This window comes from Chiloscyllium plagiosum, unplaced genomic scaffold (genome assembly GCF_037043375.1).
Source record: "Chiloscyllium plagiosum isolate Xiang-an unplaced genomic scaffold, Cpla_swu_hap1 HiC_scaffold_32, whole genome shotgun sequence".
NCBI lineage: Eukaryota > Metazoa > Chordata > Chondrichthyes > Orectolobiformes > Hemiscylliidae > Chiloscyllium > Chiloscyllium plagiosum.
Genome location: NW_028270170.1, coordinates 42312046 through 42330316, shown reverse-complemented (window position 1 = coordinate 42330316; position 18271 = coordinate 42312046). Strand labels below are relative to the sequence as shown.

General features: G+C 43.9%; 1 protein-coding gene across 24 annotated transcripts in view; it reads right to left on the bottom strand.

Annotated features, from left to right (window-relative positions):
* Nucleotides 1-18271, bottom strand: part of LOC122540026 (protein TANC2) — a 1060344-nt gene that overhangs the window by 543619 nt on the left and 498454 nt on the right. For all 24 annotated transcript variants that reach the window (XM_087977936.1, XM_087977934.1, XM_087977935.1 and 21 more), the window contains one exon: nucleotides 9602-9673. In XM_087977936.1, the coding sequence (XP_087834062.1) occupies nucleotides 9602-9673 (72 nt within the window). The remainder of the gene's footprint in view (nucleotides 1-9601; nucleotides 9674-18271) is intronic.

The window sequence follows — 18271 nt, the reverse complement described above, 5'->3', positions numbered from 1 at the left end:
TACAATTTCAGCCAATCCAACCTTATAACCAAAGTCCAATGTCCCTAACCATTCTGATAAAAGTTTTTTTACACCCTCTCAATTCTGTATGCAATCTATATCATGCTGCATGAGATTCACTCTTCCAAGTTTGGTACCTTTGGCAAATTTTGAAGTTCTATCCCATATTTCAAGATCTAAGTTATTTATATCTGGCAAAAAGCAATGATTCTGACACTATGGGGTACATGAATATCCACTATCCATCTGAAAAATAACAGTAAACCAGAATTTTCCAACTTCTTTTCTTTAGCCAATTGGACATTGACCCTCTTACTCCATGAGCCTCATTTTTATTTTAAATTAGCCCTTTGCGTGTTATTTCATAGAATACTTTCTTAAAATACATATATAGAACATTCATCAAATTCCCTTCATCAACTTTGTTATTTCTTCAACATATTCAATTCAATTCATCAAACACAATGTAATTCTATAAACTCATGCTGGTTCTCTATAGTTGGTGCAAATTTCTCAAACACCTGTTAATTATTTCCCAGATTATTGTCACTAAAACTTTACCCGGGAGAAAGTGAGGGCTGCAGATGCTGGAGATCAGAGCTGGAAAAGCGCAGGTCAGGCAGCATCCAAGGAACAGGAGAATCGACGTTTCGGGCATAAGCCCTTCTTCAGGAATGAGGAAAGTGTGTCCAGCAGGCTAAGATAAAAGGGAGGGAGGAGGGACTTGGGGGAGGGGCGTTGGAAATGCGATAGGTGGAGGGAGGTCAAGGTGAGGGTGATAGGCCAGAGTGGGGTGGGGGCGGAGAGGTCAGGAAGATGATTGCAGGTTAGAAAGGCGGTGCTGAGTTCGAGGGATTTGACTGAGACAAGGTGGGGGGAGGGGAAATGAGGAAAGTGGAGAAATCTGAGTTCATCCGTTGGGGTTGGAGGGTTCCCAGGCAGACGAGGTGCTCTTCCTCCAACCGTCGTGTTGCCATGGTCTGGCGATGGAGGAGTCCAAGGACCTGCATGTCCTTGGTGGAGAGGGAGGGGGAGTTAAAGCGTTGGGCTATGGAGTGGTTGGGTTGGTTGGTCCGGGTGTCCCAGAGGTGTTCTCTGAAACGTTCCGCAAGTAGGCAGCCTGTCTCCCCAATATAGAGGAGGCCACATCGGGTGCAGCGGATCTCTTCCACTTCCCGCTCCTCTGCCCTTGAGCCCCGCCCCTCCAACCGCCACCAGGACAGAACCCCCTGGTCCTCACCTACCACCCCACCAACCTCCATGTACAACGTATCATCCGCCGTGATTTCTGCCACCTCCAAACGGACCCCACCACCAGTGATATATTTCCCTCCCCTCCCCTATCAGCGTTCCGAAAAGACCACTCCCTCCGTGACTCCCTCGTCAGTTCCACACCCCCCACCAACCCAACCTCCATTCCCGGCACCTTCCCCTGCAACCGCAAGAAATGCAAAACTTGCGCCCACACCTCCCCCCTTACTTCCCTCCAAGGCCCCAAGGGACACTTCCATATCCGCACAAATTCACCTGCACCTCCACACACATCATCTATTGCATCCGCTGCACCTGATATGGCCTCCTCTATATTGGGGAGACAGGCAGCCTATTTGCGGAATGTTTCAGAGAACACCTCTGGAACACCCGGACCAACCAACCCAACCACCCCGTAGCCCAACACTTTAACTCCCCCTCCCACTCCACCAAGGACATGCAGGTCCTTGGACTCCTCCATCGCCAGACCATGGCAACACGACAGTTGGAGGAAGAGCGCCTCATCTTCTGCCTGGGAACCCTCCAACCCCAACGGATGAACTCAGATTTCTCCAGTTTCCTCATTTTCCCCTCCCCCCATCTTGTCTCAGTCAAATCCCTTGAACTCAGCACCGCCTTCCTAACCTGCAATCATCTTCCTGACCTCTCCGCCCCCCACCCCACTCTGGCCTATCACCCTCACCTTGACCTCCCTCCACCTATCGCATTTCCAAAGCCCTTTCCCCAAGTCCCTCCTCCCTACCTTTTATCTTAGCCTGCTGGACACACTTTCCTCATTCCTGAAGAAGGGCTTATGCCCGAAACGTCGATTCTCCTGTTCCTTGGATGCTGCCTGACCTGCTGCGCTTTTCCAGCAACACATTTTCAGCACTAAAACTTTACCCACCAAGATAAACTAATTTGGCCTGTAGTTACTGAGACTGTCTTTACATCCTTTCTTGAATAAGGATAGCTTTGCCTGAAACGTAAAATGTACAACAGATCAGTTTTATCTAATTAACCTTAGCATTTGGGCGGCATAGTGGGCGGCACGGTGGCACAGTGGTTAGCACTGCTGCCTCACAGCGCCTGAGACCCGGGTTCAATTCCCGCCTCAGGCGACTGACTGTGTGGAGTTTGCACATTCTCCCCATGTCTGCGTGGGTTTCCTCCGGGTGCTCCGGTTTCCTCCCAAGTCCAAAGATGTGCAGGTCAGGTGAATTGGCCATGGTAAATTGCCCGTAGTGTTAGGTAAGGGGTAAATGTAGGGATATGGGTGGGTTGTGCTTCGGCGGGTCGGTGGACATGTTGGGCCGAAGGGCCTGTTTCCACACTGTAATGTAATCTAATTTGCTAAGCAGGTGCAATTACCTGTAATGTCCTAACAACAACAAATGACCAAACAACAAAAGCTGTTTTAAAACTATTACAAACATGCTTCAGGTCACAGAATCTCTACAAGAAACCTCACATTCGAATAAAAATTGCAGTATTCAATAAATATTGTTCTTGATTCTGGTCTATGGAAATTTTCTGTTATTTGATATTTTAACTGTGTCCAATTCTAAGACTGTTATTCTTTGATCTGTCGTGTAAATATCAACCTTTGGAAACAATGCAACACAACATCCCTGTTTGTAACAAAAACAGAAGTTGCTGTAAAGTCTCAGCAGGTCTGGCAGCATCTGTGAAGAGAAAGAAAAGTTAACATTTCACATCCTGTGACCCTTCCTCAGAACTGATGGGAGGAAATCGTCATTTTCCTAGCTACCATCAGTTCGGAGGAAGAGTCATTGGTCCCAAAACTCTGATTTCGCTGAAATGGGCTCATGTGCGAAATGTCGATTCTCCTGCTCCTCGGATGCTGTCTGACCTGCTATGTATTTCCACTCTCGACTCAATTGTAAGGGGAACTGACAAGACTCTCGAATGGTATGTTGCCTCCTTGGTGGCAGGGTCAAGGATGACTCACGAGGTTGCAGGGCATTCTGAATGGACCACGTGAACAGCCAGCAGTCATGGCACATATTGTTGCCAACGACATGATAAAGAAAGAAATAAGGTGCTGCATCAGAAATCGAATTAGGTAGAAAATTGAAAAGGATGACTATGGTTGTAATCTCTGTATTATTTCCAGTGCCATATGCTACCGAGTATAGGAATAGGAAAAATAGGTCAGATGAACATATAGCTAAAGAGATGGTATAGGAGAGACAGCTTTAGATTTCTGGATCACTGGGACTTGTTCTGGGTTAGGCGAGACCTGTATAAGCTGGATTGGTCGCATCTAAATCAGAATGGGTCCAATATCCTTGTTTGCAGTTTTTAAAACTGACTTAGCCTGGAGGAAGAACGTCTCATCTTCCACCTTGGGACTCTCCAGCCACACGGGATCAATGTGGATTTCACCAGTTTCCTAATTTTTCCCTCTCCCCACCTTATCCCCAATCCAACCTTCCAACTCAGCACCACCCTCTTGAACTCTTCTGCCTGTCCATCTTCCTTCCCACCTATCTGCTCCACGCTCCTCTCCGACCTATCACCTTCACCCCCAACTTCATCTACCTATCACATTCTTAGCTACCTTACTCCAGTCCCACCCCCATTTATCTCTCAGCATCAGTGGGCTACAAGCCTCATTACTGATAAAGAGCTTATGCTCTAAACATCGATTCTCCTGCTCCTTAACTGGCTGTGCTTTTCCAGGACCACACTTCAATAGTGGGCTATGGATGTTGGCTGAAGGGAGTATGACTGCTGCATGACTCTGACTTCTGTTCATTCCTTTTTGCAGCAGAGAGCAGCGGGAGCTGGGCGGAAGTGAAGTCGGGGCGAAAAGCCGGTCGGGAAGGTAAGTGATTGTTATTTACGAACTTACCTCGACGCCAGCGGTCTTTTTGCAGCAGAGAGCGGCGGGAGCTGGGCGGAAGTGAAGTCGGAGCGCAAAGCCGGTCGGGAAGGTAAGTGATTGTTATTTGAGTGGAGAAGGAACCCGAGACACTACACGTGTTGTGTCTCCCACCCTCCCTCCTCCTCTAACCTAAAAAAAAGGTAAGCTACTTAGTGTTCTTGTTTCGGAGACCAAGTGTAGAGTTATGGCAGCGCAGGCAGTGGAATGTTCCTCCTGCAGGATGTTTGAGGTAGGGGTGACCACTGATGCTCCTGCTGACTTCATCTGCAGGAAGTGCAGCCAGCTCCAGCTCCTCAGACTGCGTTAGGGAACTGGAGCTGGAGTTGGATGAACTGAGAATTATTCGAGAGGCTGAGAGGGTGATAGATAGAAGCTACAGGGACATAGTTACGCCAGAGAACAGAGGTAGCTGGGTAACAGTTAGAGGTGGGAAGGGGAGGAAGCAGGCAGTGCAGGGATCCCCTGTGGTCGTTCCCCTCAACAATAAGTATACCACTTTGGATACTGTTGGGGGGGACGGCCTAGCAAGGGTAAGCTGCAGTGACCAGGTCTCTGGCATGAGGGCCGGCTCTGAGGCTCAGAAGGAAAAGGGGGAGAGGTGGAGAGCGCTAGTTATAGGGGACTCTATAGTTAGTGGGACAGACAGGTGGTTCTGTGGACATGGGCAAGACTCTCGGTTGGTTTGTTGCTTCCCGGGTGCCAGGGTCTGAGACGTCTCGGACCGTGTCTTCAGAATCCTTAAGGAGGAGGGTGTGCAGCCAGAAGTCGTGGTGCACATTGGCACCAACAACATAGGTAGGAAGAGGGTTGGGGAGGTCATTCAGGAGCTCAGGGAGTTAGGCTGGAAGCTAAAAGCTAGGACGGACTGAGTCGTCATCTCTGGGTTGTTGCCAGTGCCACGTGACAGTGAGGCAAGGAATAGGGAGAGAATGCAGTTGAACACATGGCTGCAAGGATGGTGTAGGAGGGAGGGCTTCAGGTATTTGGACAATTGGACTGCATTCTGGGGAAGGTGGGACCTGTACAAGCAGGACGGGTTGCACCTGAACCAGAAGGGCACCAATATCCTGGGAGGTAGGTTTGCTAACACTCTTCGGGGGGGGGTTTAAACTAATTTGGTAGGAGGATGGGATCCGGACTTGTAGTCCAGCAAGTAGGTCAGGTGGATAGAGCTTGTAAGAAGGCCTATGGTGTATTAGCGTTCATTAGCAGAGGGATTGAATTCAAGAGTCGTGAGGTGATGTTGCAGTTGTACAGGACCTTGGTAAGGCCACATTTGGAGAACTGTGTGCAGTTCTGGTCACCTCACTTTAGGAAAGATGTGGAAGCTTTGGAGAGGGTGCAGAGGAGATTTACCAGGATGTTGCCTGGAATGGAGAATAGGTGGTACGAGGATAAGTTGAGTGTGCTAGGCCTTTTCTCATTGGAACGGCGAAGGATGAGGGGTGACTTGATAGAGGTTTATAAGATGATCAGGGGAATAGATAGAGTAGACAGTCAGAGACTTGTTCCCCCAGGTACAACAGAGTGTTACAAGGGGACATAAATTTAAGGTGAAGGGTGGAAGGTATGGGGGGAATGTCAGGGGTAGGTTCTTTACCCAGAGAGTGGTGGGGGCATTGAATGCGCTGCCTGTGGGAGTGGCAGAGTCAGAATCACTGGTGACCTTTAAGCGGCAATTGGATAGGTACATGGATAGGTGCTTAAGCTAGGACAAATGTTCGGCACAACATCGTGGGCCGAAGGGCCTGTTCTGTGCTGTATTGTTCTATGTTCATCACTGCTAAGTAATTTTTATTACAGTAACCTGTTCCCATTGTTCCTAATTATTTGGCATTATAACTTTCCTTTGAATTATGAAGTGATGTTATTCAAACATTAAATTTTTAAACTATGCCCTGAAATTATAAATAAAGCACAGTTTACGAAGGAAAAGACTGAGTACAACAATGAAACTGCACCTGCGAGGAATAGGGAACTTGAATAGTCATACAGTCTGGGGAATCAGCAGAGAATGGTCACTTGGCTCAATTGTGGGTGGTTAAGACAGTTGTAATTTTGAATGCTGAGAGACAGAATTTGTGGTCTGCCTGAGAGGCAATAGTCTATTGTCGTCTCCCTTTTGCTTTGCAGCTTCTGTCAAAGTATGAGAGCTGAAAGTCATCTGTGCCACACAGGGAGAGTTACTGAAGAGGATTTACTTGAAATTTGTCCCATTGCCTTGAACCTTTTCCAGGAAGACACCCCAGTGCCAGCTACATGTGCACATAGAAAAGGGTACACACATACACAAAATGCATAAAACAAACTGTCAATTATCCTTTTGCCATTGTTTGAGGCAGTTTAATTTTGGCAATAAACCTGTTATTCGGTGCCAAATAAATAAACCTGGATGATTTGCTCATAATACTGAATCTGACACAGTCTAAAGGTCTACTCAATTTGCCATATCATTAATTCAAAATTTGCAACCGCTGGAGGAATGGGATTAGAAAAAGAAACAGTTTGCAACCTCTTGCCTCAGGTACTTTTGGAGATGGATACAGCTCTTTATAGCTCTTTGGTGCCAGCCTAGTATTGGCAGAACAAAGAGAATGGCATGGGGGAGCAAAGAGATCTGCTTTGAGCGCAGGGGTTGAATATCGGAGAACAGGCAGCAAGGTGGGAGAATATCTAAGGCACAAAACAGGTGGAGGAGCAGTAACAAAGAAAGAAAGAAAGAAAGAAAGATATATGAGGCAGGGATTTTAAAAGTTAACATACAGCAATCACATTATACTTCCTGTTTCAGTCGAGCACCAATACCTTATTCCGATACAGAGAGGAAGTATAGGTTGATTGAAGTTTGTTATTTTTATAATTTCTCCTTCATAGTCTCTCCTAGCCTTTTTTATTCCTTTATTTAAATGAAATGTAACCTTACTGCCCTAATTCAGTTACCCTACATAGAAGTTATTAGGCCATTTTTCATTACACAGCAATGTATTACCCCTATTCCTAAACTCTATATTCAGCAAATAAAATAGGACATGTACAGCAATCCCATCAGTAATTTCTTTAGGGAATTGTGTGATGCCTAATTTTAGATACTAACAGGTAAGGAGGAGTTACATACTGCTGTGGAGCTTATACTTACAATGCTATAGGTTCCCCGCAGGCAGCCTGCCCAGGATTTTATTAAATTAGAGGCTTCACGCACCAAATTCTTTCGATATTTGACTTTCATACCATGGTAACAAGAAGTAGTTGCTTAGAAGACCGTGAAAAGTTTTCAAAACCTGGGTAATTTTTCCGATTTTCCATCATGCATAAAATATCGACTATTGTATCTATTTTTTTTTAGATTAGATTACATTACAGTGTGGAAACAGGCCCTTCGGCCCAAATAGTCCACACCGACCCGCCGAAGCGCAACCCACCCATACCCCTACATTTACCCCTTACCTAACACTACGGGCAATTTAGCATGGCCAATTCACCTGACCTGCACATCTTTGGACTGTGGGAGGAAACCGGAGCACCCGGAGGAAACCCACGCAGACACGGAGAGAATGTGCAAACTCCACACAGTCAGTCGCCTGAGGCAGGAATTGAACCCGGGTCTCCGGCGCTGTGAGGCAGCAGTGCTAACCACTGTGCCACCGTGCCACCCACAAAGAAGTTATTAGACCATTTCTCATTACACATTACATATTTATTATTTCACAATTGACATCAAATGCCTCTTGTAATCATAATGTCCTTCTTTAAAGAAAGATTGTGAGATATTTTCAGCTTCAACAGTTATTTTGTACTTTGCAACAATTCTGGGGACATGTAACAACAGAATTCATTTAGGCATTTGCTGTATGTTTTTATAAAATGTACAAGCACCTAGAACTGGCCAGAAAAAAAACAGAAGTTGATATTCAAAAACTCAGTTCATCAAAAGTTTCTGAATAAACTAGTCATTTGTGTAACAAAATGCTGTACTTTCTGGACATTGTTAAAAATTTAGCTAACAAAGGAGCAGCGTTCTGAAAGCCTGTACTTCAAAATAAACCTATTGGACTATAACCTGGTGTTGTGAGATTTTTAACTTTGTCCACCCCAGTCCAACACTTCTACATCATTTCTGGATACTGAAAACAAAAACAGAATATCCAGGAAATACTCAGCATCTGTGGATACAGAAACAAAATTAATGGCCTATGATCCCAACAGAGGCGAAAGCTGTGATTGATGACTGCAATGGAATCCTAGGTTGCAGAACAAATATCTTACACTAAAACACAAACTTCCATTCTTCAGAATTGGTCCTGTGTAAGCATCCAATTGGATTAGTAGCAGAGACACTTAATCTCTTTGCCTGGACTTAGCTAGTTGTTTTGTCCTGATTTATTCAGTGTTGTTCTTCCCTGCCACGCCCACCCCAAAGTCTTCAGTTTTGTGAAATTCATACCAGTGCTCCTGGTGCCATTTGGAGCAGTGACAATCAATCAATCAGAGCCAGGGATACTGCCAGGAGGGGTATGTGGAGGGGTTTGGGAGTTAGAATGACATTAAAAAATCAGTTTTAAACCATTCTATGATGTCTAAGGCAGCATGGTATCGCTTTAACAATGGCTTACTACTAGGTCTCACCTTTCTCCTCAACAAGTGAAATCTGCAAGAATGCAATTTAAAAGTCACTTCGCCGTTTTGCTGTTGAAACAAAGCTCCGGGACAATGTTTCGAATGAATCGTTTTTTCATAGTAACTTACATTTCTTATTCCAGTTCTGATGAAAATCATGAACCTGAAACATTAATTGTATTTCTTTTTTCCACAGTGGCTGCCAGATACCGAGTATGTGCAGCTTTAGTGTACCTGTTCCCAAACCACTGCACACCCCTACCCCATTTTGACTATTATCCAAGGACTGCTTGGCCTCCAGATTCCTCCTCCCATTAACCATGTCACATTGAAATATATTGAAATGAATTTGCTATTTACATACCAATTTTTGAAGTTTATCAAATTACAGCCCCTCTCAATTTGGTTTCATTGTCAAACTTTAGTGTAGCATCGGTGGCTCAGTGGTTAGCACTGCTGTCTCACAGCGCCAGGGACCCAGGTTCGATTCCTGCCTCAGGTGATAATCTGCGTAGAGTTTGCACATTTTCCCCATGTCTATATGGGTTTCTTCTGGGTGCTCCAGTTTTCTCCCACAATCCAAAAAATATGCAAGTCAGGTGAATTGGCCATGCTAAATTGTTAGGGGTAAACATATAGTAGGGGAATGGGTCTGGGTGGGCTACTCTTTGGAGAGTCAGTGTGCACTTGTTGAGCCGAAGGGCCTGTTTCCTTGCTGTAGGTAATCTAATCTAACCTCCAGTTCTTGCTCTGTTGCGACTCCATTAATTCACAGTGCCTTGCATTATTTCCTAGTTCTAATAAATAGATAATACTAGTGCCTACCTTGTCCAGACCGATTCTGCCGAGAATCTATGCCTGTTTGTCTCCGTTCTGATTGTTCCTCATTCCCACCATCTAAAAAATAAAGATGTCGAACTGTCAGAATACAAAAAACGCCTTTTTAATGGAATAAGAATCAACATATACAATTTATCAGAGGGTGTCAAGTCCTGCATTGTTCTGAACACCTGATGTAAATTACAAATTAATTCCAAACATCTCAATAACGAAAGCTCTCAGAATTAACAATGGCAAATTTGGAAATCAACTGAATTATTAACAGTAAGGATACATATTGAAAAGATGTTAGCATCATTCAACAAGATTACATGAAACATAGAACAGTACAGCACAGTACAGGACCTTCGGCCCACGATGCTGGGCCGAGCATTTATCTTAATCTAAAATCTAACTAACCTACACAAGCCTCAATTTACTGCCGTCCATGTGCCTGTCCAGCAATCGCTTAAATGTCCCTAATGTCTCCGACTCTACTACTACCGCTGGCAGTGCATTCCACGCACCCACCACACTCTGCGTAAAGAACCTACCTCTGACATCTTCCCTATAACTTTCTCCAATCACCTTAAAATTATGACCCCTTGTGACAGCCATTTTTTGCCCTATGGACAACCACCTGATGAAGGAGCAGCGCTCCGAAAGTTAGTGATTCCAAATAAACCTGTTGGACTATAACCTAGTGTTGTGAGATTTTTAACTTTGTGCACCCCAGTCCAACACCAGCATCTCCAAATCTCATTATCTTGTACACCTCACTTCCTTCTTTGCTCCAGTGTGAAAAGCCTGAGCTCACTCAACCTCTCTTCATAAGACATGCCCTCCACTCCAGGCTGAAACCTGGTAAATCTCCTCTGCAGCCTCTCTAAAGCATCTACATCCTTCCTATAATGAGGCAACCAGAACTGGACGCAATAGTCCAAGTGTGGTCTCACCAGGGTTTTGCAGAGCTGCAGCAAAACATTTCGGCTCTTAAACTCAATCCCCCTGTTAATGAACGCCAAAACACCATACACCTTAAAGTTATAGTCAACCATTGTGTACTGAACTTACTTCAGACTTTGTCTTACCCAAATATATTTTGCATTATCCTTAGATAAGATGAAATTATAATGTTGCCAAATCTTGGTATATTACAGAAAATCAGTAATTTCTCAAGTCCATTATTCAGGAGATGGAATCAGAATTCAAAGTTTGTGCGAAGATTTGTAGCTCGGGTGCTCGTTGCTGTGGTTCTGTTCGCCGAGCTGGAAGTTTTTGTTGCAAACGTTTCGTCCCCTGGCTAGGCGACATCATCAGTGCTTGGGAGCCTCCTGCGAAGCGCTTCTTTGATGTTTCCTCCGGTGTTTATAGTGGTCTGTCCCTGCCGCTTCCGGTTGTCAGTTTCAGCTGTCCGCTGTAGTGGTTGGTATATTGGGTCCAGGTCGATGTGTTTGTTGATGGAGTTTGTGGATGAATGCCATGCCTCTAGGAATTCCCTGGCTGTTCTCTGTCTGGCTTGCCCTATGATAGTAGAGTTGTCCCAGTCAAATTCATGTTGCTTGTTGTCTGCGTGTGTGGCTACTAAGGATAGCTGGTCGTGTCGTTTCGTGGCTAGTTGATGTTCATGTTTGCGGATTGTTAGCTGTCTTCCTGTTTGTCCTATATAGTGTTTTGTGCAGTCCTTGCATGGTATTTTGTACACTACATTAGTTTTGCTCATGTTGGGTATCGGGTCCTTCGTTCTGGTGAGTTGTTGTCTGAGCGTGGCTGTTGGTTTGTGTGCCGTTATGAGTCCTAGGGGTCGCAGTAGTCTGGCTGTCAGTTCTGAGATGCTCCTGATGTATGGTAGTGTGGCTAGTCCTTTTGGTTGTGGTATGTCCTTGTTCCGTGGTCTTTCTCTTAGGCATCTGTTTTTGAAGTTGCGCGGGTATCCATTTTTGGCGAATACCTTGTATAGGTGTTCCTTTTCTTCTTTTTGCAGTTCTGGTGTACTGCAGTGTGTTGTGGCCCTTTTGATTAGTGTCCTGATGCAGCTTCGTTTGTGTGTGTTAGGGTGGTTACTTTCATAGTTTAGGACTTGGTCTGTGTGTGTGGCTTTCCTGTATACCCTTGTAGTGAATTCTCCGTTCGGTGTTCTCTGTACCATCACGTCGAGGAATGGGAGTTGGCTATCCTTTTCTTCTTCTCTCGTGAATCGGATTCCTGTGAGTGTGGCGTTGATGATCCGGTGTGTTTTTTCTATTTCCGTGTTTTTAATGATTACAAACGTGTCATCGACATATCTGACCCAGAGTTTGGGTTGAATTTGTGGTAGGACTGTTTGTTCTAACCTTTGCATAACTGCCTCTGCTATGAGTCCCGAGATTGGTGATCCCATGGGTGTTCCGTTGATTTATTCGTATATCTGGTTATTGGATGTGAAGTGTGTTGTGAGGCACAAGTCCAGTAGTTTAAGTATGCCGTCTTTGTTGATAGGTTCAGCGTCCTGTTTTCTGTTCTGTATGTCCAGTAGGTTGGCTATTGTTTCTCTGGCTAGGGTTTTGTCAATCGAAGTGAACAGTGCCGTCACGTCGAATGATATCATGGTTTCTTCTTTGTCTATATGTATATTTCTGATGATGTCCAAGAATTCCTGTGTTGATTGTATAGAGAGTTTGGATCCGCTGACCAGGTGTTTCAGTTTCTGTTGTAGTTCTTTGGCCAGTTTGTATGATGGTGTCCCTGGTAGTGATACTTTAGTGGGATGAGTGGGATGTCTGGTTTGTGTACTTTAGGTAATCCATAGAATCTGGGGGTGTTGTTGCTTTCCGGTTTCATTCTTTGTAGGTCAGCTCTGGTTATCTGTCCGTTTTTTTGTAGATCCCTTAGTGTGTTATTTATCCTATTGGTGAGTTGTGGTGTGGGGTCAAATTCCTTCATTTGGTAGGTGTTGATATCTGCAAGTAGTTGTTGTGCTTTTTGGATGTAATCAGATTTATCTAGGACGTGATCGTACAGAGAACACCGAACGGAGAATTCACTACAAGGGTATACAGGAAAGCCACACACACAGACCAAGTCCTAAACTATGAAAGTAACCACCCCAACACAAACAAACGAAGCTGCATCAGGACACTAATCAAAAGGGCCACAACACACTGCAGTACACCAGAACTGCAAAAAGAAGAAGAGGAACACCTATACAAGGTATTCGCCAAAAACGGATACCCGCGCAACTTCATCAACAGATGCCTAAGAGAAAGACCACGGAACGAGGACATACCACAACCAAAAGGACTAGCCACACTACCATACATCAGGAGCATCTCAGAACTGACAGCCAGACTACTGCGACCCCTAGGACTCATAACGCACACAAACCAACAGCCACGCTCAGACAACAACTCACCAGAACGAAGGACCCGATACCCAACATGAGCAAAACTAATGTAGTGTACAAAATACCATGTAAGGACTGCACAAAACACTATATAGGACAAACAGGAAGACAGCTAACAATCCGCATACATGAACATCAACTAGCCACGAAACGACACGACCAGCTATCCTTAGTAGCCACACACGCAGACAATAAGCAACATGAATTCGACTGGGACAACACTACTATCATAGGGCAAGCCAGACAGAGAACAGCCAGGGAATTCCTAGAGGCATGGCATTCATCCACAAACTCCATCAACAAACACATCGACCTGGACCCAATATACCAACCACTACAGCAGACAGCTGAAACTGACAACCGGAAGCGGCAGGGACAGACCACTATAAACACTGGAGGAAACATCAAAGAAGCGCTTTGCAGGAGGCTCCCAAGCACTGATGATGTCGCCTAGCCAGGGGACGAAACGTTTGCAATAAAAACTTCCAGCTCGGCGAACAGAACCACAGGAATCAGAATATTTAGAAAATCATCAAAATTGTGTTGACTCTGCCAGATTATACGAAAGGGAAATCATGTTTGAATAATTTATTACAGTTCTTTGAGAATAAAACAATGGGAAAGTGTAGACGTTCATTTCCAAAGACATTTGATAAGGTGCTGCATTAAAAGTTACAACAGTTTATGGTGTTGGAGTGATCTATTAACTGGAGAGAGAACCAGCTACAGCCAGGAACGAGTATCAGGATGAATAAATTTTCAGGTTGGCAAATTGTAACGAGTGGAGCTCCACAAGAATCGGTTATTGGGGCCTCAACAATTTGCATTCCATACAAATAACTTTGATGAAAAGACCAAGGACGTTCTAGCCAAATTTGTGGCTAGTAAAAACTTAGGTAGGAATGTAGTTGAGGACCAGAGTACAGACAGTCTGCAGAAGGAAAACACCAGATTAAATTTGAGAGATGGGGAATAAGCAGAAAATGTGTTTTGGCAGGTGAATAGAGAAAGCAGACTAAAAGTCAAAAGTCAGAATGTTTTCTGCTGTTAAAGAGTCTAGAACCAAAGCGGACAGATAAGGGCTCTCCCTTTAGTACAGAGATGTGGAAGAATTTCTCCTTTCAGAGGGTTGCTAACTTTTGCAATTTTCTTCCACAGTGAGGAAAGGATGCTGGCTTATTGAATGTATTCAAGGTTAAGGTGAACAGAATTTTTAAATTCACAATGTAATTTTGGGCAACGAGTAGAAAAGTCCTGTTAAATCCACAACTAGATTTGTCACAATCTTATTAAATGGGGTAATGTGCTCAATAGGCCAAATGACCTATCCCTGCTCCTGCTTCTTAATATCATATTGTTTGCAGGAAATGTTATTATTAGTCTACAGTTATTTGATCAAGAACCATGCGTAAAAGTTAAAATTCAATTTTATGCATGAAAAAAGATCGTGTTTTAGAATAGCTCCTTTCACTTGAACTTTGTCTAAAATACTGGGAAAAAAAACTGAAGAGATGCACAACAAGGTGCTGCAGAAACTGAGAGAAATGTGTATTCAATAACAAAAGTACAGGACATTTCTCACTGTGGACACTCGCATAATTATTTTTCTGGTAAACACAACAAAATTTGAGAAATGATAATGTGTGTCATGGGCTACTAAGAAGAACTTAGATCAGAGTTGGGACTGAAAAGGTTATTGCTATGTTTAATAATTGTGTGAATATCTCTTTATTCTTTCCATTTTCTCAAAGGTCTTCCACCTGAATCAAAACTTATAAATTATCATAAAAGTAAAGAAATGTATAAACGATAAGTGACAAAGCAGCATAATTTTGGGTTACTGTATGAGTCATAAGAAATTTTACAGGTGATAGACATTGAACATTTTCTCTATAAAGGCCAAAATACTCAATATGGTTTGCAGTATTTTTACTTGAACAGTAATTTTCATCTCACCCATCCCAGCGAGAAATATCAATGGGAAGAAAATTTGAGGGGTGCAACAAAGATAGCTGATCCAATCTCATCAATCTCTCACTGTGCAGGCTACATTAAAATTACACCTATTGTCTGTCAATCATGTAACAGAATACTTAATTTAATTTGAAGTATTATAGCCAAGGTCAAAGGTTGTGCCATTATAAAATCCAGAAACTGAACTTCAGGTCCGAGCAAAAGATCCAACTATTATTTTGAATATTTCTTCTTTTAACTTTATTAGAAATGCTACAGGATTTGTTTATTCACACCACACAAAACTAAACTCATCATACAACACAAGAGCCACACAAACGTTTACTTGAACATAATCTGAAATGAGAAACCAAAAAATAATTGCTGGAGAAACCCATATCTATCAGTATCTGTGGACAGAAAGCAGAGTAAACTTTTGAGTCCAGCAGCCCTTCTTCATAACAAACAGCAGGTAAGAAAAATTGGCATTTATGCTGATGATGGGGTGGTGTGGGGGAAGGAAGAGGATTGAGCAGGTAGGTGAAGAGACAACCCCAAGAGAAAAAAAAGGCAGACAAGGGGATTGTTGACACTAAGTCAGGGAAGAGGGGATGCTTGACAGATGATAATGGGGCTGATGAGTGAGGGGAAATGGGTTGGCTGTGCCAAAAACAGCCCATGTCATGACTCTGGGGTGGGGAGATTAGTAACAGATAGGAAAAGACGTGCTCATGTTCTAAAATTATTAAACTTGATATGGATTCCTGAAAATTGAAATGTCCCTGAATGGAAGCTGATGTGTTGCTTTTCCAGCTACCGGGTTTTTACAGCAATGTGTTCTTCAGAACTCCAGCACCACAGTTATAGAGTAGTCGAGATATACAGCACGGAAACAGACCCTTCGGTTCAACTTGTCCATGCCAACCAACTACCCTAAATTAATCTCATCCCATTTGTCAGCACTTAACCCACATCACACATAACCCTCACCCTAACCCTTCCTGCTCATATACCCATCCAGATGTCTTTTAAATGTTGTAATGGTATCAGCCACTACCACCTCTTCCTGCAGCTCATTCCATAAACGTACCAACCTCTGCGTGAAAAAGTTGCCCCTTAGGTCCCTTTTAAACGTGTCCCTTCTCACCCCTAAACCCAAGCCCTCCAAATACAAATTCCTCCACCTCAGGGGAAAAAACCTTGTCCATTTACCCTATCCAAACCCCTCATGATTTTACAAACCCCTAAAAAGTCACCCCTCGGCCTCCGACGCTCCAGGGAAAACAGCTCCAGCCTATTCAGCCTCTCCCTATAGCTCAAACCCTCCAACCCTGGCAACATTCTTGTAAATCTGTTCTGAACCCTTTCAACTTTCACAACATCTTTCCAAAAGGAAGGAAACCAGAATTGCACACAATATTCCAAAAATGGCCTCACCAATGTCCTGCACAGCCACAGCATGACCCTCCAATTCCTATATTCAATGCTCTGACCAATGAAGGAATGATTTGGAGGGGCAGGTGTTAGACTGGGGTGGACAAAGTCAAAAATAACAACACCAGATTATAGTCCAACAGGTTTATTTGAAAGAACAAGATTTTGAGTGCTGTTCCTTCGTCAGATAACTAAATAAACCTGGTGGACAATAAACTGGTGTTGTGTTACTTTTAACAATGAAGGAAAGCATACTAAATGCCATCTTCACTACCTTATCTACCTGAGACTCCACTTTCAAGGAACTAAGAACCTGCACTCCAAGGTCTCTATGTTCAGCAACACTCCCAGGACCTTACCATTAAGTGTATAAGTCCTGCCCTGGTTTGCCTTTGCAAAATGCAGCACCTCACATTTATCTAAATTAAACTCTATCTGCCACTTCGAGGACCATTGGGTCATCTGATTCTATTGGACTGTGAAGTAACCTTCTTCGCTGTCTACTACACCTCCAATTTTGGTGTCATCTGCAATCTTATTAACTATACCGCCCCCCCTATGTTCACATCCAAATCATTTATTTAAATGGCGAAAAGCAGTTGACCCAGCACTGATCCTTATGGCACACCACTGGTCACAAACCTCCAGTCTGAAAAACAACCTTCCACCAGCACCACCACCCTCTGTCTTTTACCTTCAAGCCAGTTCTGTATCCAAATGGTTAGTTCTCCCTGTATTCCATGTGATCTAACCTTGCTAACCAGCCTACTATGAGAAACCTTGTCAGATACCTTACTGAAGTGCATATGTCCACCGCTCTGCCCTCATGAATCCTCTTAATTACATCTTCAAAAAAACTCAATCAAGTTAGTGAGACATGATTTCTCATGCACAAAGCCATGTTGACTATCCTGAATCAATCCTCGCCTTTCCAAATGAGTAAAACACTGTCCCTCAGGATTCCCTCCAACAATTTGCCACCAGCAACATCAGGCTCACTGGTCCATAGTTCCCTGGCTTTTCCTTAACACATTTCTTAAACAGTGGCAGCACGTTAGCCAACCTCCAGCCTTCTGGCACCTCACCAGTGACAATCAATGATACAAATATCTCAACAAAGGACCCAGCAATCACTTTCCTAGTTTCCCACAGAGTCCTAGGGTACATCCGATCAGGTCCTGGGGATTTATCCAACTTTATGCCTTTTAAGACATCCAGAACCTGCTCCTCTGTAATATGGACACTTTTCAAGATGTCACCATGCATCTTGCGTGTGCTTCTCCACATTAAACACTGATGCAAAATATTCATATAGTACCTCCCTAATCTCCTGCGGTTCCACACATAGGCTACCATACTGATCTTTGATGGGTTCTATTCTCTCCCTAGTTACCCTTTTGTCCTTAATGTATTTATCAAATCCCTTTGGATTCTACTTACACATATTTGCCAAAGTTATCTCATATCCCCTTTTTGCCGTCCTGATTTCCCTTTTAGGTATACTCCTACTGCCTTTGTACACATCTAAGGATTCACTTGATCTCTGCTGTGTATACCTGAAACATGCTTCCTTCGTTTTCTTAACCAAAACCTCAATTTCTCTTGTCATTCAGTATTCCCTACACCTACCATCCTTACCTTTCACCCGAATAGAAACATATGAGAACAGCCAGGGAATTCCTAGAGGTATGGCATTCATCCACAGATTCTATCAACAAACACATCGACCTGGACCCAATATACCGGCCACAGCTGCGGACAGCTGGAACTGACAACCAGAAGCGGCAGAGACAAACTACTATAAATGCCGGAGGAAACAACACAGAAGCGCTTCACAGGAGGCTCCCAAGCACTGAGGATGTCACCTAGACAGGGGACGAAACATCTGCAACACAAATTCCCAGCTC